A 23,657-nucleotide genomic window follows, 5' to 3' on the forward strand; every position below is an offset into this window, starting at 1 on the left:
TAAAATTATCTAAATCTAGACAAGTTCTAAAAGGATTGAAATGTATAATACGTAAAACACTGATTAGTAGCATTACCAATGTTTCGAAAAGAAACACAGATATAATGCATTACCTTCTTTCTTGAGCATGGTAGGTAGCTTTTCCGAATGAAAATGGTTGGTGCGTGTTCGAAACAAACTCAGATCTAACGCATATATAGATTTGATCATATATATATATATAGTCTCTATCTAGTGTGAACTTTCACTCTGAAATTACAGAGTGAAATTCTAATTTTAACATATTTTTCGGTCATATTTTTTCATCATAATAATTCAATATTTAGGTATGTTATTCAAGATCATCTCTACAAAATTTCATCCAATTTAACAATGGTTTGAACTTTCAAAATCGAGATTTACACGAACGGTTCACGTTGAACAACTTTAATATTTAATCTAATTTCAATACCTTAGTACTCTACCAAAAGATAAGCACTAATTAGTCTTCGTTTCTCCATATAAGCTCAAGTCTTCCTGAGGTTAAAATAAGCGCATAAAGATGGGAGCTCTATGTTACGTATAAATGATAAATCAATGAGAGGTGTGTGAGTTAAATAGGGTTTAGGTAGTTCATGAGAAGAGAAAGAGGGTGTATCAAGAGAATAAATAAATTAGGAAAAATCTTATATATGGGAGGTAGACCTGTATCAGAAATTCAGAATTATCTTCTCTTCCTCAAAAAAATAGCAGAATTAGCTTCTCTTTCTGTGAAAATGGGGTTGAGAGCATTTGCATGTTTCATGCTTTTGTCAGTGTTCTCGGTGACAATAGCTGAATATGTTGATGTCAGGGTTAGAGGAGTGGTTTCAATAGCTAGCACAGATGACAATTTCATATGTGCAACCCTAGATTGGTGGCCAACTGATAAATGTGATTATGGCCAATGTCCTTGGGGAAATGCTGGAATTTTTAGTCTGGTATATGTCTCACTGTTTCATTATGTTTAATTGGTGAACTAAGTGTTGATGAATTGGTTCATTAACCTTCTTTGTCTTGGTATCTTATTTGCAGGATTTAGAGAACAAGAACTTGATCAATGCAGTAAAGGGTGAGTAGGTTCTTGTAGTTTATATGTTGTTAGTAAAAGTTATGTCACTGATATTGTTGAAGTGTTGGGCAAGAAACTGACTCTTGTGTGAATTTTCAGCATTTGGCTCAATAAGGCTTAGAATTGGAGGTTCATTGCAAGACAGTGTTACTTATGGATTTGGCTATGGAGTGAAAGACTGCAACCGGTGGAAGAAAGACAGTTCTGCGCTTTTCGGGTTCAGTGGTGCTTGCCTTGACAGGAAAAGATGGGATGAGATCCATGACTTTTTCAATAAGACACAAGCCAAACTCTGGTTTGGACTGAACGCCCTTCATGGGAAGAATCCAGACTCAAAAGACAAGGTTCTTTGGGTTGGTGATTGGGACGAAAGAAATGCTCGTGATCTCATGGAGTATACCATCTCAAAGGGTTACCCTGTTGAGTCATATGAGCTTGGTATGTAAAATCACTTATTAGTTTTGAATGGGATATGCAGATACCATAAAAACATGTGAATCTGATTATTATGTGTGATTAAACAGGAAATGAGCTATGTGGGGGTGGGGTTGCTGCAAGAATAGAAGCTCAACAATATGCCAAAGACATCAAGAAGCTCAAACAACTTGTGACAGAGTTGTTCCCAGATGGTAAACAGCCAAAGGTTTTAGGCCCCGGCGGGTTTTATGATAAACAGTGGTTCAATGACTTTCTGCTGGCCACTGGACCTGGTGTCCTGGACGGCGTGACTCATCACACTTACAATCTTGGTCCTGGTACATAACTATGTATATAATTCACTTTGTGTTGCATCATGCCATCATACATGTCAGGAATGCGCATGCTGCGGTTTTGGTGAAATATATGTCTGAGGATATCTGTTGAAATTTCAGGTGTTGATTCAACCCTTATAAACAAGGTTCAAGACCCATTTTACCTGGACAATTCAGCTCAGACATATAATGATGCTGCAAACTCAGTTAAAGAGTTTGCGCCTTGGACCGACCCTTGGGTTGGTGAGGCTGGTGGAGCTTACAACAGTGGTGGCAAAGATGTTTCACATACCTTTGCTAATGGCTTTTGGTACTTGATCATAACCCGAATTTTGTACTGTCCTTAAAACTCAGCGCGCAAGCGATTAGTTTGTGACTTATTTATGTGAGAATTGAATTAGGTATTTGGACCAACTTGGTATGACAGCAAGCTACAGTCACAAGGTTTTCTGCAGACAAGCCTTGATTGGGGGAAACTATGGGCTACTTAATACCACATCTTTCATCCCTAATCCTGACTACTATGGGTTAGAATCTCCAACTTTCATAATATCTAAACAAGGCCGGCTCTTAACGAGTGCAAGAAGAGCACATACCCAGGACCCCAAAATTTAGGGCCCATACATACACCCAGTTAAGGATCACCATTTGGCCCGTGGGCGACCCGCCCGCCTCATTGAAAAATTCATTCAAATCTGACCTTATGGGCATAAGGCTGGATAAAGGTCGAGGGTTTAAAGCCTAAGCTCAGCCTGTTAGAGCCCATGAGGCTAAAGCCCGGCTCGGCCCTATTCAAAAGTCCGCCTAAAGTCTATTTATTTTTAAAATTAATAATTTTATATGTATTTATTTGTTGTATATGTAAATTAATTAAATTATTTAGTTATATTTCTTATTTGTTTGTACTATATTTAGTTCAATAATTACCATATCCTATTCTTTTTTTATTTTTTCTTAATAAATATATATATTACACATAAATATAATAAGTCCGGACTAGAAAAACTCATAAAGCTTAATCCCCATGAGTTGCCCGTGGTTATTGATTTTATTAGAAAACTCGGCCAAGTTTGGCCCGGAAATTTTAAAAAAATAGTTGAGGCCTGGCCCGAGCTCGGTAATAATGGGTCAGACTGAGCCGGGTCTATTGTTGACCCTTACACCTAGTCATATACTAATTATGCAAAAAGGCATCTTCTTATTAAAAAGTTAAGTGGTTTACCAAGTCTTTCACTTTCTTCTACCTTCCACTAGTTCAAGAGTTCGATTTACATCACTGCATTTTTACTTCATTTATATAATTTTTTTCTTTCATTCTTTCAAGCCATATTTCATTCCTCATCTTTTTCTTTAATTTGTAGATACATTTGTCCAAATATCCCTCATCATTGTTTTTGTATTTCCTGAGTCCTTTTTCCTTGATTTGTTGGGTATATATACTAGTTATCTTGGATATTTCTTTTATATTTTTTTCCGTCTATAAGTTTGTGTTTAAGAGATATTTAGTTCGTTGTTAAATAAATGAGAGAATAAGATATGATTATACTCAAATCAAATCAAATAACAAAAAAAATTGTATCATTTGGTTGTATGTAATTGAAACTTGCACTAATATTTTACAACTAATTTCTTTAATGATATATTTATGTAAGACTTGCGAAAAGTTAGGCTGCAATTTCAATTTCGCACCGGACCTCCAAATGTTTTGAGACAGCTCTGTATCTAAACTTCTAAATAAATTTAAATTGTGTCGAAATATTCGAAACACTAACATGATATTCTCTGAACTGTTTTGCATTACACCAGTGCACTCCTGTGGCATAGACTGATGGGAAATCAAGTGCTTTCTACCGTTCATTACGGCTCTCCTTTCTTGCGTGCATATTCTCATTGTTCAAAAAATAAGGTCACCTTTAACTATATAAGCTAAGAACTGTGGCTTTATTCACATGTGTACCTACCTTCTGAGAAATACTGTTATTTGTTTCTTTTCAGCCTGGGGTCACTCTGCTTTTGATCAACATGTCCAACTCTACTACCTTTGATGTCGAAGTTTTCCCTGAGTTCAATTCGCATCCTTCGCAAGGATATGAAGAACAACTGGACACAAACTCAGCTGGTACACCAATGAGAGAAGAGTATCATTTGACACCTGAAGGAGGCAATATCCAGAGTGATGTGCTGCTACTCAATGGAATCCCATTGAAGCTCACAGAGTCATTCGACATTCCTGAAATGCAACCAAAACTAGTTGATCCTACCTCTACAGTTAGTATTGCACCAGATTCTTTCGTCTTTGTATCTATCAAGGATTTCCATGCCCCTGCATGCGCTTAGTTAGGAGGTGTACGTGTTTTTTTTTCTTTTGGTGAATACTTCAGCTTATTCTTTGAAGGAGTTGTGGTACTCAACTTGCTATGTAACTCAAACTGGGTCTTCTGAACGAGAAGATTAGGCTATCTTTTCATTATCTTAATGAGATTTAAAATATAGGTTTCATAAGGTTCCTAAAGTGTTGCCTGAGACTACTTATGCCTGCTTCTTTTTTCTGTAAATTTCTGAAGCTAAGAATCAAGGAAAGAAAGAAGGAATACTTTACTTGAGCAAAAAGGCTTTTCAGAACCAGACCAGGGCTTGCTTACATGCAAAGTTTACACAACTTTTACTTGCTGCATTTGCTCTATAAACAGTGTTATTAACTAACTTTAAACAAGGTCTCACTTTCCATAAGAAAGCTTAAGCTTCTTCTTCAAATAAACAACGCCCTAATGGATGCCAATTGCCAAATCATTGTTCAGAAACCATGGAGGCTCAGCAAATGAGGTATTCTAGTCCCTACTTTGAAGTTTATTGAGCTTATCGATCAATTGTTAATCATCAATTAACTATCATATTATTTCCATATGATCAGCAATTTTATGTAAATGACTAAGCAAAGGATTATTGGTAGGGTGAGATTTTCAGGTGTAGATCAGGTGAAAACAGGAGTCCAGCAGCGTCATTGATCGACGAATACCACCACAGAAAACTCAATCTTTCAAAGGTAATGAACTTATCTAAGAAAATATCGCCATCTAGAGAAGCTAGAATCAGAAGCACTAATGTTGCGGTCTCTTGCAGAGAAGAAGAAAACGAAGAACTGGTTCCAGAGGCAGTTTTCTGGCGAAATGAGTGAAGATTATGATTCTATCGTTGAAATAGAGCATGCAACAGCGGTGGCAGCTGCCGCATTTGCAGTTAAATCAATTGAAGAATCTGCAATCTCTGATATGAAAAGGGCAGACAATGAAACTGGTGACAAATTGGTAAAAATCAAGAGCAAAAAGGAAGATACAACAGTTTCAAAGCCAGAAGCAGGAAGAATTTCCAAACTATTCTCAGGTAAAACATGTTGCGCGCATTACATTTTCTCACAGCTAAGATCGAGTTTGCTGGTTATTCTTCAGACTAGAACCAAGATGATTGCTGTTTCAGGTGCAGGTTTAACAAAAAGTACACAAGAAGACCAAGATAGTAGGGTGCCAGTAAGTACTTCGACATATGACAAGATCCCGCAAAAGACCATCCTTCCTGCTCCCTCTATTAGACAAACTCCTACGTCTGATGCCATCCTTCCTGCCCCGTCAATGAAGAAAACTTCAACATTTCCTGATAAGCCAATTAACGGCGGCGGTATAAAAGCCGGAACTTCAGCACCAAAACTAGATTTGCCCACCACCACGAAACCTGCTGCACCTTCAAATGAAATCAAATGGCAGAGTGCAGCAAGATCTGGAGTGGTAAAGACAAAAGCAGATGAATGGGAGGAGGCTGAGATGGCTAAACTCAACAAAAGGTAGATACTCAACATTGACAATATTAATACTCAGTAACAATTAGCTAAGAACATTTCAAGGCTATCTGAGACTTTGTGGGGAAGTATTTGGATAAGATTACACGTTCTGAAATCTGAATCAGTGCTCGTAAAGTGTATTATAAATATAGATTAGATGCTGTTCTTCCTCTAACAGTCATGATTGTTAGGTATGAGCAGCAAACCTCTACGATACTTGACTGGGAAAACAAGAAGAAGAGGAAAAGCAAACTTCGACTGGAAAAAAGAGAGGTTTATCTCCCATGGTTATTTCCAATATCTTTGTTAGTCTGATCAGGGACTAATACCAACTTCTTGAAAATGCAGAGAGAAATAGAGAAAAGAAGATTGAAAGCGCTTGGAAAGTACAACAATGAGATGGAATTTATTACAAACATTGCAGAAGGAGCAAGGGCACAGGCAGAGGAGAAGCATAGGAATAAAGTACTCAAGGTGAAAGAGAAGACAAATACACTTAGAAGAACAGGGGAAGAAGCTCCTTCAACAGGTTGCTGCTGCTGCTAAGGGGAAGTACGATGAATCATAAATACTTGAAGACTGAAGAATGTAAATATCTCTTTTAAGAAACATGTATCCACCCAAAGAAAACGATGGAAGAAATTCCAAAGTGTGATTGTTCATACCATTTCATAAGAATCAAATAAAAAAATAAGTAGATGGACTACATAAAGGATAAAAACCAACACAATTGCAGTCCCACATCTATTCCTGTACATTGCAAAGGCATATAAAAGACAGACGGTACTTAAATTTGTGTGAGCGAATCAGCCACTTCGCAGTAAGGAATAATAGTTACATCAGATGTCAGTACGTACAAATTACTCGAGAGAGCTAGCCTCATCAGCTGCTGAAACTTCCAGTCCTTAATGCAGACCAAATAATTTGGAGGAGCCTCTGAATAGTGAAGAATAGAGTTAGTAGAATGTATATGAAAGACATACTGATGGAGCCACATATTTGAGATTCTCTGAAGTGGGGTATCTGATGATGCCTCACGAGGTTATCTCCCTCACCAACCTCTCCAACGTGGGATATGCAAAGTACAATACCAAGACAGATGGGATTGCAAAAACAACCGTGAGTAGCAAGTAGAGTACCAAAATTATAGCACTCCCCGGTATTACGCAAAAGACAATCAACAGCAGCAGAATAACTAATGGGAACTTGGATGTAATGTGAATGAAGCAGTCCAAAGACTTGTGAAGGGAGAAATGATGCCGGTCCACACGACCACCTCCATCAACACCATTATACCTTGATAGCAAAGGACAACTAGAATGGTTCCTCCTCAGGTTACTATAGCCAGATTGATTTCCAGGAGCCAAGTTAACTCTTGGAGAACCAATTTGTTGATTTTCCCCATTGCAGGCAGGACCAAACTTTGCCCTATCACCATTGAAGCTCTCAACCATCCATAGAAGGAAGAAATTTTTGCGAGGAAACTTTAGAATCCCCTTATAAACCAGCCGCAAAGAAAACAGGTGGCACCACGGGCAAGATATTAAAAATGGGACCTTAAATTTTTGAGTCGAAAATCTGAAGACAGCCCACTGAAGCGCTAAGACACAATTTCTGCACAGGGTATGACCACACCATAATACATGGGGTACGTTCTCGACAATGTTGAACGATTCCAAGCAAATAGGGCATTCTAGCCCTTCCTCTCGGCTTGAATTTGAGCAAACTTCATCGTCTGAGGAGTCCAAACACACCCGGCTCGGCTCTGAAGAACTTCTTCTAAGTCCAATGCTTGTAATGGCATTAGAAGCAAATCCCCACATTTTAATATCCTTTCTTCTTGTGAACAAGTACAACTAATCAAACAATTTATCAAGCACAATAAACCAACCCTGCAACAAACAGAACAAACCAAACCCAAGAGGCATTGATTACACAACTTAACAACACCCAAATTACATCTGATCTACCCTAACATATACTGCTAAATCCCAATCAAACTATACTGCTCAACTCACACTCCACCCTGGATATTGAAGAACTACAAATCCCAAGCAAAAAATTATACCCTTTTCAAAGTTCAACGTATCAAAGCTTATATCTTTCACAATGCAAAAGGTCCAAAACCCAGAAACATATCAATTAAGAAAATGAAAAAGAAACGAACTTTACATAGATTAACACATAATGAGCTGGGAATTGAACGCCCCATTGTACAATTGAATGCATTGCGATTTATTTCAACATGTAAAATCCGAGTCTAGATTTACGTAAATTTTGAAGATGATATGAACATTGGAATAGAGAAGAGGTACAGAAGTTGAAGGTGAAAAGAAAGGCCTTACCTTTACTGGGTTAATCGAAAGCAGGAGCTCCGGGGATTGAATTGGACGGAAGAACCAAGACGTTGATCAGCTCGGTTGCCTTTGTCTGTCTCCGGTGGCCGATATCCTTTGTAATTTGTTTAGTTTGGTCCGAATACTAAAACGACGCCGTAGCATATGAATATGGAAATGGCTGGATGGACAGGTGGCGAAAGCCCGCGTCGCAAGGATTCTAGTTGGGTCTTGAATGGGGAAGGGAAGAGGGAGAGTTGGCAAGTAGTTGGGGTTTTGGTATTTCTTGCATTTTTTTTAACTTCATCCTATCATTCCCATGTTTGGCAATACAAATTGGAAAACAATCAGACCATCTTGGAAATATATCTTCGAGCAACCTACCATATGATATTTGAGTCTCAACCTCAATGTTTGAGCTGATATTCAAAATGTGCACATGGATGAAAAATTTTATATTTACAAACCACTGTATATTTATATGATGTAATCTAATCTAGGTCATTCACACTGTATGAGAAGATTCAAGCCGTGCATCGAAGATTCACACTTAACACTTGTGACTATTAGTTTGATAACTTTGGTTCATGGTACTTATAAGTCTTATATTTTAGCTTGCAAATTGAAACATTTTTCAAGAGATATTTCACCAAAGTTTAGCAAGCAGTACATAAACATGAAACCCCTACGAGGTCAACGAATGAAATCGTTTCACATATATAGCACCTTAAACCTATTTTAAAACAAAAAAGAACCCACCTTTACAAGGAAGCTAGCCTTAAACTTTTATTCTAACAAGAACCCTAGCAGTTCGAAGCAGAGATTGATCAAACTCTCTCAGGCCTCAACTAAGACAGGTGCACCCCTTCGCCCAATGCAAACCTAAGTGAGAAGGCTCCCTCCTCAGCATCACCATAGCACTGTCAGCCGTCTGGCTCGGGACATCCGCAACCACGCCTCCACCGCCGCAGATCGGCCAAACCAGGAACCTAAACACCGCTACCTCTACCACTATTGCACCAACAACGCTGCCCAGCTACGCGCTCCGACAACCTACAACATTTGACAAGCATTTAAATCTAGTTATTCATTTGCTAATAAACAATGTACCTAAAAATAATATCCAATAATGAACATAGTACTAGCATTCTAGCAACAAGTTATCATGCCATCATTCATGATCATCCTACATGAACTATGTATGACCTATACAACTTTACTTCCATTTTATATAGCATGGAAGACTGGTAAAGTTTCTGCTTAAACCTAGTTCACAATATTTACGATCGAATAGAAAACCACCCCAAGGCTCATCCATATCAGGCTGTCACCCATAATTTAGCAATGCTGCTACATTTGATGTTCTAAGGTCCCTGACATTAGCCAGAAACAGATACAATTACGTGGTGTGGGTGTGACATTAGAGTACTCCCCATTATTAATTTACTCACATTAACGTATCACAACATTTGTTGTGATGTCGATATTTCGATACAGGTCGCAGCGCAGGCCCAAATTACAAAATAATAGGCAGAGCTAGCCTATAGAGAAAATTAATCACAAGCATGCAGTAGAAAATTAAGATAAAAGTGTAGTGGTCTAACCCTTCAAGAAACCTTTGGCCATCTTCATGAAATCTCCAAACCCTCCACCACCTTCTTCTTCCTCATCATCTTTGGCAGCTGGCTTCTTCCCTGATTTCTTTGGCTCGTCATCTTCGTCGTCCTTACTAGTCTTCTTCTTAGTCTTACCAGCACTAGCGTCAGACTCGGAATCAGATTTCTGACCCATCTTACGAAGCATATCCTCGGCCTTAGTCAGATACTTGCCCATCCCACTCTCCTCAAGTTTGCCATAATGGTTGGCCGCGCCGAGAAGGTTACTCGCCGCCCCGGCCAACTCGGCCTTCTCCACCTTCTCCCCCTGCGCTGCTGACGCTATTACCTTCGCGCTACTCATCAGCTCACTAGTCGACGGCACTTCATCCTTCTTCCCTGTTTTGTCCCCTCCCGATGACTTACCGGGTAATTTTCTCTCGCTGATCTCATCTTTGCCCGATTCCTTATCACCACCTTTGGGTGATGGCTTGGTCGATGACTTTGTGGACTTATCGTCTTCGGCATCGGAGCCAGTACCTTTGGATGATGACTTTGTAGACGTCTTGGTTTCACTTTTCTTATCGCCTTCAGCATCAGAACCAGCATCTTTGGATGATGGTTTTGTCGATGACTTTGTAGACGCCTTGATTTCACTTTTCTTATCACCTTCAGCATCAGAACCAGCATCTTTGGATGATGACTTTGTAGACGCCTTCGTCGTCTTGGCTTCACTTTTCTTACCACCTTTAGCATCAGAGCCAGCATCTTTGGATGATGACTTTGTAGACGTCTTGGCTTCACTTTTCTTACCACCTTCAGCATCAGAGCCAGCATCTTTGGATGATGACTTTTCCGATGGCTCTGTAGACGTCTTTGTTTCGATTTTCTTATCACCTTCAGCATCGGACGATGAAGGCTTTGTCGATGACTTTGTAGACGCCTTGGTTTCACTTTTCTTATCGTCTACATCACCGGAATCGACATCCTTAGATGACGACTTGGTCGCCGTCTTGGTTTCACTTTTCTTATCGTCTACATCACCGGAATCGACATCTTTAGACGACTTGGTCGCAGTCTTGGTTTCACTTTTCTTATCGTCTACATCACCGGAATCGACATCTTTAGATGACGACTTGGTCGCCGTCTTGGTTTCACTTTTCTTATCGTCTACATCACCGGAATCGACATCTTTAGATGACGACTTGGTCGCCGTCTTGGTTTCACTTTTCTTATCATCTTCAGCATCAGAACCAGCATCCTTGGATGATGGTTTTGTCGATGACTTTGTAGCAGTCTTGGTTTCACTTTTCTTATCGTCTTCAACACCGGAACCGGAACCTTTGGATGATGACTTTTCCGATGGCTTTGTAGACGTTTTAGTTTCAGTTTTCTTATCATCGTCATCAGGACTAGAATCTTTGGCTGACGGCTTTGTCGATGATTTCGTTGAAGTCTTGGTTTCCTTGTCATCGGAATTACCAATTTCTTTGGAAGACGACTTAGTTTTTTTGCGGTCATCGTCTTCGTTGTCCATGGGGGAAAATTTTACAGTATGTTCTGCTTGGTTCAAATTTTGGATGAGGAAATTGACTTGCGGATAGAACACTTAAATAGTAACTTATGACTTTTTCATATTAGTGAGTTCCCGCGCTATTTACGCTCCATCAACAACGAGCTTTACTTAAATTATAAATGATTGCTTTTCTGTTGGGGTAACAAACACTGTGAAGTGAAGCCAAATGGATGGGCAGAGTTTAACACTTCTATTTTCATTCACAGTCTCATTAGATTTTTGCTGTAATCAAAAAAATATTGCTATAACCGGAACTGCCACATTCATCATTCATCTCCCTTTGATTCCTTAACCACTAGGTATATCCGTATATATATATAGGGGAACCAAATGGCCGTACGTAGATCTGAAACACTGAAAGATGCTCTTGTTAGATGGTTCATTATATTGAAGATCTCGGACATGGATATCATATTTCCAAGACCGAGTGGCCTGCACTTATGCTGTAATATAGTTTGTTGCAATTTTTTTAATTATTTTTTTAATAATATTTGAAACCGGGCGGACTGAGTCTCCCAACTAGACCCAAACTCTTAAAAAATAATTGTTGTCATATGCCCAAGATAGAAGTGAAGTCAATGAGCGATTCCCCATTTTCCCTTGCTCCTGAACCACGATATAGTTTGGAGGTACAATTACATTTTGTTTTTGGCTTAAAGATCGATGACAACATTATATGGTGTCGGTAGGGTAGAGTGACCAACGTAGTAATAGATTAGATCTTATTTTCTTATATTACTAGCTAGCGAGGAGTCTACTACACACCCTTACTTGTATATATGTAAACATAGAGCTATATCAAATAATGATCGAACGATCTTAGCCCCCTAACAGATGGTTCGTCTCAAAGGAGTGACTCTAAGAACATAGGGTGGTGTTGGCCGCTTTCACATTTACGGTTAATGCACTACCTTATGTTCTCAGCACACCACTTTTAAGATACACTGTTTATATATTGGTTATACGGTTCGAAATCAAACGTGTATGCTCGTCCTGTGAAGTGTTTCAATGAAAACTATACAACATCTATATATCTTATTTGTTTTTCAATACGTATTATATACAAGAGTTTTCATTGAACCACTTCACAACCTAAACATTAGTATGCGTACGTACAAATAAGCTATAAACCAACCAAAGTTTTCATATGTAAGGCATGCACCCTCTGACCTTGCAGTGTAGGGGCATCAATATTCCACCTATATATGGCACCCGTATCTTTTCATAATCTCTGTCTCGTCTGCTATATATACTAATTTTATTTCTAGACTTGTGAATACATTTAACTTACATCTGCTAATTGTCTTTAAGTATTATCATGCAGCTGACAGTAATGTTGCCCGGAAAACTGACCGGAATAATCACGTACACGAAGGCAGGCTATGCATGGATCGAGGACGTTCTCGAGAGTCTAGATTATGTAATTTTTTTACTATATATGAAATTGGTAGTGATACATCGATTGAAATATTCCTCTCGATCACCATACTCACATCAGTCCTTGTAATTCTTGAAAATTTTCGAACAAGAAAGCACAAAACAATTGAATATATCAAACGTATGATCAAGGAGTGCGCAATTCTTGTTAACATGGTTTTCAGTGGTTACGTATATGTATACCTACTCAATCATTGTTTTTTGTTTACTAATTGCTTTTCTGATCTTCACTATGATAACATGCAATTCGCATCGTATATCTCCAACCGATTAAGCAAACAAAAAAGTTATAAATGAGAAGATATCAAAGAAATACACATTTCTAACAACACTGTGAAGTGAAGCCAAATGGATGGCCAAATTAATCACCATATCGATCGTTCGATATTAGTGATTGAATAATATAGTTGCAGACTTGCAATGTTGTCATTTTCGTTTGCGCGCGGAGATATGGACATTAACAAGATGAATAATATAGTCGCAAGGGGACATGGGGACAAATATGAGTGATTTGTCATTGTTCTGTGCCATAAGATTTTGTTTGGATGACCACATTTCGTTTTTGTCTTAGATATGACAACACTCTTTGTCTACGATGTTCACAATATGACCACATAGTGTCATTATGCTCTTATCATGTCTAGTACCACCTACTAATCTGGTACACAAACTTACTTGTATATATGTATATGTGGACATATTACATGCATGACTGAGGTATCAAATGAATATCATAACTCCTAACAAACGGTTCATCCCTAAGGAGTGATACTAAGAACACAGGGTGGTGTTTGGTCATACTTTTGTGGCTAATGCACCTTGTGTTCTCAGGTCACCCCTTTGGAATATATTGTTTATGTAACGGTTATAAATTTGGCAGATATACATGCTTTTATCTTGTGAAGTGTTTCAATGAAAAAAAAAATATATTGTTCTAATCAGCATATTCTCCACCTTCCAATATCAATTTTTTTTTCCATTTTTTCCTTCTCTTTTTTATAGTAGACATGTATGCTTTTCATTGAACCACTTCACAAGACAAGCATTAGTATATACATGCGATGATGCGAATGTGCATGCATCAAATGTGAGAATTACCGTTTGATGATTTCAAAATCCAATTGTTCCATTCACATTTCTACATTTATCTTTTTTCCATATTGAACACAAGTTTTTCAATATCCATTTTAAAGAGAACTTTTGGATAGAACCACGGTGCTATATGTTATATTCGTCCCATTTAAGGATCGTGATCCTCTCCTTGGCTGGATATTATCCTTGGCTGTGCTTTACGTCAATTGACAAAATCTAATGGTCAGTTTATATACTTTTTTTTTTGGCAAAAAAAAAAAATAGAGACCAGCCAAGGATAGTGACCAGCCAAGTAGAGAATTAGAATCCCTCGCTCAATCTTTCTTTTACCATACTCATGCCGCTCTCAGTACAATAAATATTCAATTTTTTCCGTTAGACTGGATCGCCGGATTCCGGCTAAGAGGCAAAAGTCGTAAATGGCCCTAGATTTCACACAATATTTCCAAATTAGCCTTATTCGGTATCCTATATTGACGCCGAAGTCGCCTGGAAATTGCAAGCTCACATTCAACGCCGGAGGTTCCAAACCCCAAAACCCTAAAATTCCGTTCACATGGAGATCGATCAATCGGAGCCGCAGCCCAAAAGCGAAGATCTCTTCAAAGCCGCCGAGACCGGCGATTCTTCGGCGTTCGAATCCCTCACTCCAAAGCAGCTCGCTTCAGCTTCCTCCTTCAGAAACGAGGACGGCCGCTCCCTCCTCCACGTCGCCGTCTCTTCCGGTCAATCTCAGGTCCGTCGTACTTGCTGCACTTCAAGCTTATACAGTAGTGTAAATTACACTGAATTCAGAGTTCAAGATTTTTTTTTTTTTCATGTGAATTTTTTTGTCTGCGGAATTAGGTGGTGAAGATACTAGTAGCTAGTCATGAATGGAGTGGTGTGATTAACAGTAAGGATGAAGATGGCTGGGCGCCGCTTCATTCGGCGGCGAGCAGTGGGAATACAGGACTGGTGGAGATGCTGCTAAGCAAAGGTATAGGTTTTCGTAGTTTTCGGTTTACGATTTTTCGAGCAATGTGTGTTTAATTGTGGAAGAAATGAGTTTATTATGTGTTATGGGGAAGTTAATTAGGCAATGTTGGGGTTTGGAATGGTACATTTTGGTTAGCGGTTTGATTTATGTCAATCATTTTGTAGGAGCTGATGTTAATCTGAAGAATGACGGTGGTCGCGTTGCGCTTCACTATGCTGCAAGTAAGGGGTGGATGGAGATTGCTGAAAATTTGATCTCGCACGGGGCAAAGCTTAATGTACAGGACAAGGTTTGTAGCTCTGTACAAGATGTGGGAGTATACGTAGTGTACTCATGTTCAAATGCTGCTGCAGTTTTTACGTTTGTTGATTAGTGGCGTGCGTTGTGTTCAGGTTGGAGCCACCCCATTGCACCGAGCAGCTGGTACCGGGAAGGCACAGTTGTGTGAATATTTAATTGAGGAAGGAGCTGACATTGATGTTGTTGATAAGACCGGCCAGACTCCTCTTATGAGTGCAGTCATTTGCGAGAACAAGGAGGTAAATTTGAATAGATTCCTATTGTTTTCACTTTTGTTCCATGTTTCGGACCTAAGCAAGGGTTACTGCTTTAACCTTGCATATGCTTTGCTGTTAGACCTTAACATTAAATATTCTGATTTTGATTACTGGAATGAAATAAAGTTTGGAAGTATATTCGTCTTAGTAATATGCCTATACTAGGTTTAGTAAAGTCTTGTCCGTAGTTTCTCAACAACTGAATGCTACAATGCTTTCACCGAATGGCTGTTTTGTTGCTAAGAAAGCTTAAAGATCCTTGGTATCTCTCTCAAGTGTGAGGTAGGATTGGGTTTGGCCTGATTTTTATTACTTGTTTGGAAAGACTTGATTAATACGTTTGCTCAAGCATATGTACTTGCGATGATAGTTGTTCTGTAATAATATAAAGTGTGGTAATGTTTCATCTGAAAACTTGCAATTTACAAATAGGTTGGGTAATTCAATTTGAACAAGAAATGGCTTTCCTTTCCAACCAACAAACCATTTAAAACAAGTTTAATGGAAGTACAACTTTAGAAGTGCAAAGGTTCATGTTTGGATTGAACATCATTTTCTTCTGTTTGCTATATAATTTCATGTTGCACATTGTGAATACCTTTGTATTTATTATCAACTTGTAGTCTACTTAGCAGAAATCAGAGCTGTTAGTTTCTCATATGTCTTCCATTTGCATTGTTCACAGGTTTCTCTTCTTCTAATAAGGCACGGAGCAGATGTGGATGTGGAAGACAAAGAAGGATACACAGTGCTTGGTCGAGCTTCAAATGAGTTAAGACCTTTGTTGATCGATGCTGCCAAGGCGATGCTTGAAGGGTGAGTTTCTAGGACTAATCGGTGTAAGAATGCAAAAGTCAGAAGGAACGATGTCTTCTCTGTGTTTGCATAGAGATGTTAGTCAAATTTTCTTTGTTGATGACCAATTGAAGTTTTGTATGTATGGATAAGTATGAATGGATTAAACTGTAAAGATCAGTCTCCCTGCTACGCGATTAGATAGTTTGTATTTTTTTTCCGAATCAATATGCCTGCAATGCAATTCGTGTGGTTTATAATTGAATGCCCTGAGGTTTTGATCTGAACTATGAACGCTAAGCTCTAGACAGATTCCAGCAGCTCCTCGCTTTCATTATCCCAGATGCTGGCATTGGCCGTTTGGTACCTTCCACATTGCTTCTCCGGATCAACTGCCAAATAATCCTCATAACCATTCACCCCACTCCCAAGTCTCCAACTCTCCATACGGAGTGCTATCCTTTCCAGATACCTCTCAGCTTTCCCTCAGGGCAAACGCATTTGCCATCTTCCTTTCGAGTTTCGACCCTCCACCGCGTAACTCTAATGATTCATTAGGTCCTAAGGTTCGTAAAGTGCATGAAGAATGGACTAAACAACTGAATATACGAAATCCCCTGGTTCACTACAAGAGTATGATCTTCTGAGGATTTGGGGTACATCTGGGGCTAGTGACGCTCTCTGTGCTTCAATATATAACTCACTTATACCATTAGTTTCCACACCGTGGTGAAACTGCTCAAGCATGTCATAGAGAATGAGGAACTTGCTTGAACTATATGATGCTACGAGCAAACTTCAAACATGAAAGTGAACACTTAATATGAATCGGTTTGTCCTCCCCTTTCTAACACTGGTACTCCGCAATCCGCATTACTATCCCAAAACCACCAATGCCATATCAGCCTCATCACCACCCACCCCATGGTCTCACTCGCCGATCAAGTCTTTTCTCATCTCTCGCTTCCTCTCAGCTTTCCCCCATGTCACAACATGGGGATCAGAAGCTGAATGCAGAGGCTGTTGAGAGAAGTGGGCTTCGTAACTTGGCCCTGGAACGGCGGTGATCCAGTGTGAAGGGGAAGACAGTACTGTGAAGTCTGATGATCCAGGAGCTGATGCAGAATGAAGAGCTGAGAGTGAGAGCTTTGAAGATTAAAAAAGAGGATAAAAGGGCTGCCGAGTGCCGTGAGAAAATATTGAAGGGACTTCTTGAGGAGTGGAGTAAGAATAGAAATGGATACTTGATACTTGAGGCCAAAGAAACACAACTTACTCTAAAACTCTAGAACGACAACTTCATGTGCCGTTTTGTCAAGGATATCATCTATGTTGTGGTTGATATGAACCATAAGATTATCTTTGGTTTGGTTATATCTGTTTTTGGTGAGCTTGGGCTGTGGTATAGTGAGGGGAACCGCACAATGGTTTCCTCTTCTATCACAGCTTCCCCTCTTCTTTTCTCCAATATTTCATGTACTAGTTTGGATGTGTGTGAAAAATCCAGTAACCCTCTTAAGAGACTGGTCCAAATAAAGAGACCCATTACAGTTTGCTCTTGCTCTACTGATCAAGGTTCTGCTTCTTTTCAATCTCGCAGAGGTGTTCTTCATAGCTCGGTTGCTTTAGCTGCTTCAGCAGCTGTTCTTTTATGGTCAAGTCCGGGTATATATGATCCAAATCCCCAAACTTTGCTTTATTCACTTGATTCTTTCTATAGGCTACTACTATTGAGGAAGCTCTTACCTTGTGACTTGTTATAGCTTATCCAGAGAACACTGAAACTAATTCACCAACCCCAAACTCTGTTTAATTCATTGACTTGGATATCCTAAAATGAATGATCTTCTGTGTACTACTTATCTTTTTTGTGTCTTTTTCTCTGTGTTAAAAATTATTATCCAATTGACATGAACTGTGACCACTCAATTCACAAAGCTAACCAAGGACTTCATAGACTTACAGAGTTAGAGTTCCAATTTGCATTATGTTATATTATAACCAACTTGCAAACACAACAATTTGGGTGAGTTGTGTAACTAAGGAGCTGAGGAAATTGAGTGAAAATATGAATGAACTTGAAGTGAACTTTCATGTACAGTACTTGATGTGTGAGCAGTTTTTGTGTTGCAGCTAGAGCTGGATTTCTGTCGGGATCGACCGGTTTAGAATCAATTCCAGGACCTGCGTTACCCAAAGTGGAGTTCTTTGACCGCTTCAATGGTTTGATCCTCACTCTTGTCAACTAATTGTGCTACTTTCATTAAGCTTGTTATCGTGTATAATAGTTATATGATGTTGTTTAAATTGCTATGCAGAAGAAAACCAGAAGAAGTATGCAGAAAATGATGCGAGATTCAAATCGTCTCCATTAATCCAGGGGCTACTAGAAAAATCCAAGCTCAACAAAGAGAAGTAATGTCTTGCTTCCATTTTTATCATTATGGAATAGACCAAGGCCAACAATGCACATGGTGTTGGATATCTTTTCATACCAACTATCGCTAATGTTCTCACACCAACTTGGAAATGTTCAGGAATAGTAAGGAAATTCAAGACAAGTACTGCCTGCGAGGAGCGGAATGGGGAGTCGGAGACTGCTCGACGGATGGAATGAAGCCGGACGAGAGGGACAAGTTCATTGCGATGTTGAAGGAGAGGGCTGGTGTCAAAGATTGACCACTGCTACTGATGCTGTGATTTAGGCCGCTTCACTTCCTGCAATAACACTTGTAGCGTGACTACATGAGTAAAAGATCGATAGTATTTGATTAACCTTCTGCAGCATTTCACTTTGTAATATCATTCATTCTTGTTCGGGGCACATATATTTGCTACAACAGACATTGGAGTATGGAAAGTGTGGGAATCAAAAATTGGAGTGGGTAATGGGAAAATACAAACGTGAATAGGGAACCGATTGATGAAAAAAGCTCTTTTTCACTAACCGAGAGCTGTAACGAGATTTGTGTTCAAATCTATGTTGCACTGACACGGACAAGGATACCGCGATACGACACGGCGACACAACGAATCCTAAAAACTCATCATTCGATACGGTTTCGACACGACGAATAAATAATAATTATATATATAATTTTTGTAGTAAAGCTCATCCTAAATTTAAATGCAAATCCAAAACATGTATAACTCAGTCCTACATTGGCACTCCTACACTCTAGAGTCCCAGGGAATCACTAAAAGTTTGACTATTGCCATCCATTATTAATCAACCCCTTTACACTTCCCTGCCACTACTGTAAAAAATTATACTACTATTTATATAGAATTCATGTTGTAATTGTTCAAATATATATATATATATATATATATATATCATCTACATCTCTAGATCAAGGGAAAGAGAAGCAATTAGACCAACAATCATCAAGTATTCACAGTTTTGAGGAAAATTTAAGAAGTGGGGTGTTGTTATTGCGTTAAAGGAAGAGTAGCGGCAGTAGGAGGAACAACGCAGTATGAAGAAGGAAGAGGGTGTCGGTGTCTGCATTTGGTAGAGGAGGAGGAACGACGCATTCGTCAATGCGTCAGAAAAGGAGGGGAACGACGTGTTGAGGAAGAGAGGATTAGGGAGTTCCGATCTGTTGCGGCTCTCAATCTTCAGGTCTCAGTTTTTTTTTTTCCAATTTGTTAAGGTAGCGTGTCGGACACTTAATTTTGGCGTGACATGTCATATCATATCGCCGTGTCGGGCCCTATCAGACACTCTGCCATTCCTACATTTGCCGTGTCCGTGCAATATAGGTTCAAATATAGAATAGGGTACCAACTAACATTTAGATGAACCAAATTGATTGCCACATCCAAATTCCATCCATTAAACGTACTAGAATCTTATCAAATCTATGTATTTAACTACAAGCATCATGAACAACCAAATCAAATGCTCCAAAACTGAGTTGTTGACGCCAAAACCTCAAATCTTCATTGTATGCTGAGATATTGAGATTCATTTGGTAAAGTGAATTTTTTTTTTGAGTCCGGTGAAATTTTTTGTTTTTGATAAGATCGGATAATTTTGGTATGTGAGATTTTTTTTTTGATAAATTCATATGCCTTGAGAAAGTTAATAGCAATTTGAAAAAAAAAGGAGGTCTAGCCGTTGTTAGAGGTAGATTCAGAAGCTATTATTTTGGTCAATTGTAAGCAAAATTCTCTTTCAACAGGTTTATTGACACACACAAAAAACGTGATTTTGGTTTCAAAAAGAAAATGAGATGATATTTTAACAGATTAATAGATATATAGTTATCTTAACTAATAATTAAAAAATAGTGTATATATATATATGGCAAGATTGAGCTTGCCTACACCATTTGAAATACCACAACAGAACAAATTCAGAAACATAAAAAGTACTGATTTGCTCAAATTTTATATGACATAGGACAATGAACTCGTGTACTATATTTCACAGCCATAATCTTCACCTTTCATTTTAAAGAAAATAATCTCCATTAGAAATTTCTACTCGGTAATAAGAGCATTCCAGTTAGAGCACATGCAGAGGCAGCATGAGTGAGTGAGGGTAAAACCTCCCTGACACCCTAATGACTTGATAAAGAAAAGTGAAGAGCAAGGATAGGAGGACCAAACCAGAACCTCTCTGGAAGCAAACTAACAATGAAACAATACTAAGAAACTCATAATCGAATAAGACGCATAAGGTTACTAGTATGATATTACAAATAAATGGAGGATGCTGGATGCATTTAGATCTGAGTTAATGACGCATAGTGATTAGTCAGTGCATCTGCAATTTTTTTTTCTCATCAAACTAATAATAGAAAATATTATCAAATGATATTTTTCACTACTCTCTCCCTCTTCTAAGACACTCTAATTGTTTTACTCAAATAAAGCCAATTTTGTATCAGCATAATTTATGCTATACCAAAAATGAACCTCGGCTATTTATCACAAACTCGTCTCTCTCTCTCTCCTACCCGATGAAAAGCTTTTTGATTCTTGGATTTTCAGATTGCGAAGAGTCGCGTACATCTACCCCCGTCCTCACCATTCACCTCCTCTCTCTCTCTCTCTCTCTCTCTCTCATCATCATCATCAGAATCATCGACGGCGACATTCCCTCCCTCGCGGCTCTCTCTCTCATCACCAGAATCATCGACGACGACATTCCCTCCCTCGTGGCCGACCCCAATGCCGTCGGACAGTAGATCAACTCCAGCGTCATCCCCATAGATCGGATACTGGCTCGGTGGTTGAAGGCAGTGGTTGGATGGGTGGTTCAAATCTAAAGGTAGAGGTTCCAGGTGCGGTGGTTAGGATTGGGCTTGCGGCGGCTGGTGTTGCTCTCGTTGATCAGATAGTGAGGGTCACTCGGATGGTGGGAACACGAACATACATCGCCTACTCCAACAGTGTCACGGTGGCGATTTTGCTCTCTGATCTTTCACAGGTATGGATTTTTGGCCTGATTAGGTTGTGGCTTTCAATTTTGTATTTGATTGGTGATAAAATTTGGGGATTAGAATTGATTGAAATTTGTGTTGATTTGATTAGGCTTGGCATGAGGCCTTTAAAGAAGATGTCGGGGATGCGTGAAGCTACTGAGGAAGGAGCATAAGAGAAGGAAGCTTTTGAATACTGATTATTCGGAGTGTGTGGATTTAAACAGATTGATAGTAGCTTTGATTTGCTATTGACGGTATCTTTGGCTGCTCTTGGTAATATTTTTGTTTTTGATTGATAGTATCTTTGTTTCTGATTTTGTAGTATCTTTTGTTGTTGTTAATAATATCTTTTGATGTTATCTATTGTTACGTTTGGTAGTAGCTTTTTTTACCTTGTAGTAGCTTTGTTAACTACAATAGCAGCTTTTCTGACCTTGTTGGTAGCATGGAGGCCGCTAAAAATTTCACCATTATAGCTTTTATTGGAGTATCTTGGGCTATTGTTGGTAGTATCTTTATTTTTTATTAGTTATATTTTTTGTTGTTTTTGATAGCATCTTTTGTTGTTGACAATATCTTTTGTTACGTTATGTACCATCTTTTTTTACCTAGTAATATCTTTTGTTAACTACAATAGTAACTTTTCTGACCTTGCCACAAAGGTTACCGAAAATTTCACCATTGTAGCTTTTACTATTAGTGGTGGTAGCTTTTTATGCTGTTGACGGTATCTTTGGCTACTAGTGGTATTAGTTTTTATTGTTATGTTCATAGAAGCTTTTGTTGTTGTTGACATTATATTTTGTTACGTTAACTAGTAGTAGCTTTTGTAACTGTAATATCCCACATCGGCTAACGGAGATGGGGTGATGTGCCTTATATGTACATGCTCACATCCATCTAACACGAGGCCTTTTGGGGTTAAATGGCTTCAGAAGGAATATGAACTCCGAAGTTAAGCTTGCTCGAGTTAAAGCAATCCCAGAAATGGTGACCTACTGGGAAGTTGCTCGTGAGCTCCCAGAAATAAAACTGTGAGGGCTATGGTCAAAGCGGACTATATCGTGTTACAGTAGAGCGGTCTCGAGATGTGACAATTTGGTATCAGAGCCACTCTGCCGTGTGGTGCGAGTGTGCTGATGAGGACGTCAGACTCTCAAGGGGGGTGGATTGTAATATCTCACATCGGCCAACGGAGAGGGGGTGATGTGTCTTATATGTTCATGCCCACCTCCATCTAACACGAGTCCTTTTGGGGGTTCAACGGTTTCGGAGGGGGTAGAAACTCTGAAATTAAGCTTGCTCGAGCTAGAGCAATTTCATGATGGGTGACCTACTGGGAAGTTTCTCGTGAGCTCTTAGAAACAAAACCGTGAGGGCTATGCCCAAAACGAACAATATCGTGTTACGGTAGAGCGGTCTCGAGATGTGACAGTAACCTTGCAGGAGGTCGTTAGAAATCTCATAGAAGTAGCTTTCGGTGCTTGTAACATTATATTTTTTGACGTTGCCGAAGTTTGACTGAAGACGGCCAGGACTCGCCGGACCCCACCGAATATCGCCGAAGATTTCGTTAGAGATGAGAGTGACGGTTTAGATGTTTTTTTGAAATCTAGTGGCATTTTGTAATTTAGTTCAACTTTATGTCTAGAGTGAAAGTTTTTTTTATAATAAAATAGCCTTATATAAGTAAAAATATTTAAGTGTCTTTATCTAAAAATATGAGTCATAAATCGGCTTTATATGTAATTGACCCAACTAATAATGCATGTGAGAGTTATTTTCCTTATTTTTACCCGAATTTGATAACTCTGACAAAACTGAAAATAGCAACTTAATACCGGATCTGTGGCATCTTAGTTTATAGCCACGTTAATATCCATTAGATCTAATAGCAATTGATGGCCGAGATAAGTCATAGGACATAGATCATTATCCATTATTTTAATTTTATTTTCTTCTTATTTAAACTGATTTGGAATCTCTAACCATTAAATACAAAATCAGTATTTATGATAAGTATTTATGATAATGCACGATTTTGGTGACAATTGTTATCACGAAAAAATTCCTGATAATCCATTGGAGTTGTGCAACTTTATTGAATTGATGGCCGAGATAAGTCATACGATATAGATTATTATCCATTATTTTTATTTTATTTTCTTCTTATTTAAACTG

At 38.8% G+C, this 23,657-nt stretch overlaps 6 protein-coding genes across 6 annotated transcripts; 4 read left to right on the forward strand and 2 right to left on the reverse strand.

Annotated features, from left to right (window-relative positions):
* Positions 1–755: 755 nt before the first annotated feature.
* On the forward strand, positions 756–4,179 carry LOC126792021 (heparanase-like protein 2). The gene is made up of 8 exons (XM_050518529.1): positions 756–959; positions 1,054–1,090; positions 1,190–1,528; positions 1,615–1,845; positions 1,963–2,152; positions 2,244–2,369; positions 3,649–3,748; positions 3,838–4,179. The coding sequence occupies exons 1-8, from the start codon at positions 756–758 to the stop codon at positions 4,177–4,179; spliced, it is 1,569 nt and encodes a 522-aa protein (XP_050374486.1).
* Positions 4,180–4,779: 600 nt separating this feature from the next.
* On the forward strand, positions 4,780–6,382 carry LOC126792024 (remorin). Its single transcript, XM_050518532.1, has 5 exons — positions 4,780–4,885; positions 4,963–5,223; positions 5,317–5,677; positions 5,866–5,947; positions 6,023–6,382. Exons 2-5 carry the CDS (start codon positions 5,010–5,012, stop codon positions 6,218–6,220), a joined length of 855 nt encoding a protein of 284 aa, XP_050374489.1. The 5' UTR covers positions 4,780–4,885; positions 4,963–5,009; the 3' UTR covers positions 6,221–6,382.
* Positions 6,383–6,700: 318 nt separating this feature from the next.
* LOC126792025 (uncharacterized) lies at positions 6,701–8,206 on the reverse strand. Its single transcript, XM_050518533.1, has 2 exons — positions 8,020–8,206; positions 6,701–7,566 (listed from the first exon to the last, which is right to left on the reverse strand). The coding sequence occupies exon 2, from the start codon at positions 7,495–7,497 to the stop codon at positions 6,709–6,711; it is 789 nt and encodes a 262-aa protein (XP_050374490.1). The 5' UTR covers positions 7,498–7,566; positions 8,020–8,206; the 3' UTR covers positions 6,701–6,708.
* Positions 8,207–8,749: 543 nt separating this feature from the next.
* On the reverse strand, positions 8,750–11,142 carry LOC126792448 (uncharacterized). Its single transcript, XM_050518863.1, has 2 exons — positions 9,615–11,142; positions 8,750–9,063 (listed from the first exon to the last, which is right to left on the reverse strand). Exons 1-2 carry the CDS (start codon positions 11,140–11,142, stop codon positions 9,047–9,049), a joined length of 1,545 nt encoding a protein of 514 aa, XP_050374820.1. The 3' UTR covers positions 8,750–9,046.
* A 2,983-nt stretch (positions 11,143–14,125) lies between these two features.
* LOC126792026 (uncharacterized) lies at positions 14,126–16,213 on the forward strand. The gene is made up of 5 exons (XM_050518534.1): positions 14,126–14,446; positions 14,557–14,689; positions 14,854–14,978; positions 15,082–15,228; positions 15,932–16,213. Exons 1-5 carry the CDS (start codon positions 14,267–14,269, stop codon positions 16,064–16,066), a joined length of 720 nt encoding a protein of 239 aa, XP_050374491.1. The 5' UTR covers positions 14,126–14,266; the 3' UTR covers positions 16,067–16,213.
* A 1,223-nt stretch (positions 16,214–17,436) lies between these two features.
* Positions 17,437–18,816, forward strand: LOC126792027 (uncharacterized). Its single transcript, XM_050518535.1, has 4 exons — positions 17,437–17,706; positions 18,175–18,264; positions 18,360–18,456; positions 18,579–18,816. Exons 1-4 carry the CDS (start codon positions 17,466–17,468, stop codon positions 18,718–18,720), a joined length of 570 nt encoding a protein of 189 aa, XP_050374492.1. The 5' UTR covers positions 17,437–17,465; the 3' UTR covers positions 18,721–18,816.
* Positions 18,817–23,657: the final 4,841 nt, after the last annotated feature.

Source organism: Argentina anserina, chromosome 4 (genome assembly GCF_933775445.1).
Source record: "Argentina anserina chromosome 4, drPotAnse1.1, whole genome shotgun sequence".
In the NCBI taxonomy this organism is placed as follows: domain Eukaryota; kingdom Viridiplantae; phylum Streptophyta; class Magnoliopsida; order Rosales; family Rosaceae; genus Argentina; species Argentina anserina.

Coding starts and splice junctions, on each gene's coding strand:
- LOC126792448 (XM_050518863.1), bottom strand. CDS start 11,142: ATGGACAACGAAGACGATGACCGCAAAAAAACTAAGTCGTCTTCCAAA.
- LOC126792027 (XM_050518535.1), top strand. CDS start 17,466: ATGGTTTCCTCTTCTATCACAGCTTCCCCTCTTCTTTTCTCCAATATT. Junction 17,707..18,174: donor TCTTTTATGGTCAAGTCCGG/GTATATATGATC, acceptor TTTGTGTTGCAG/CTAGAGCTGGATTTCTGTCG. Junction 18,265..18,359: donor GTTCTTTGACCGCTTCAATG/GTTTGATCCTCA, acceptor ATTGCTATGCAG/AAGAAAACCAGAAGAAGTAT.
- LOC126792021 (XM_050518529.1), top strand. CDS start 756: ATGGGGTTGAGAGCATTTGCATGTTTCATGCTTTTGTCAGTGTTCTCG. Junction 1,091..1,189: donor CTTGATCAATGCAGTAAAGG/GTGAGTAGGTTC, acceptor GTGAATTTTCAG/CATTTGGCTCAATAAGGCTT. Junction 2,370..3,648: donor CCTAATCCTGACTACTATGG/GTTAGAATCTCC, acceptor GCATTACACCAG/TGCACTCCTGTGGCATAGAC.
- LOC126792024 (XM_050518532.1), top strand. CDS start 5,010: ATGAGTGAAGATTATGATTCTATCGTTGAAATAGAGCATGCAACAGCG. Junction 5,224..5,316: donor AATTTCCAAACTATTCTCAG/GTAAAACATGTT, acceptor TTGCTGTTTCAG/GTGCAGGTTTAACAAAAAGT. Junction 5,678..5,865: donor ATGGCTAAACTCAACAAAAG/GTAGATACTCAA, acceptor CATGATTGTTAG/GTATGAGCAGCAAACCTCTA.
- LOC126792026 (XM_050518534.1), top strand. CDS start 14,267: ATGGAGATCGATCAATCGGAGCCGCAGCCCAAAAGCGAAGATCTCTTC. Junction 14,447..14,556: donor TCTCTTCCGGTCAATCTCAG/GTCCGTCGTACT, acceptor CTGCGGAATTAG/GTGGTGAAGATACTAGTAGC. Junction 15,229..15,931: donor TCATTTGCGAGAACAAGGAG/GTAAATTTGAAT, acceptor CATTGTTCACAG/GTTTCTCTTCTTCTAATAAG.
- LOC126792025 (XM_050518533.1), bottom strand. CDS start 7,497: ATGTGGGGATTTGCTTCTAATGCCATTACAAGCATTGGACTTAGAAGA.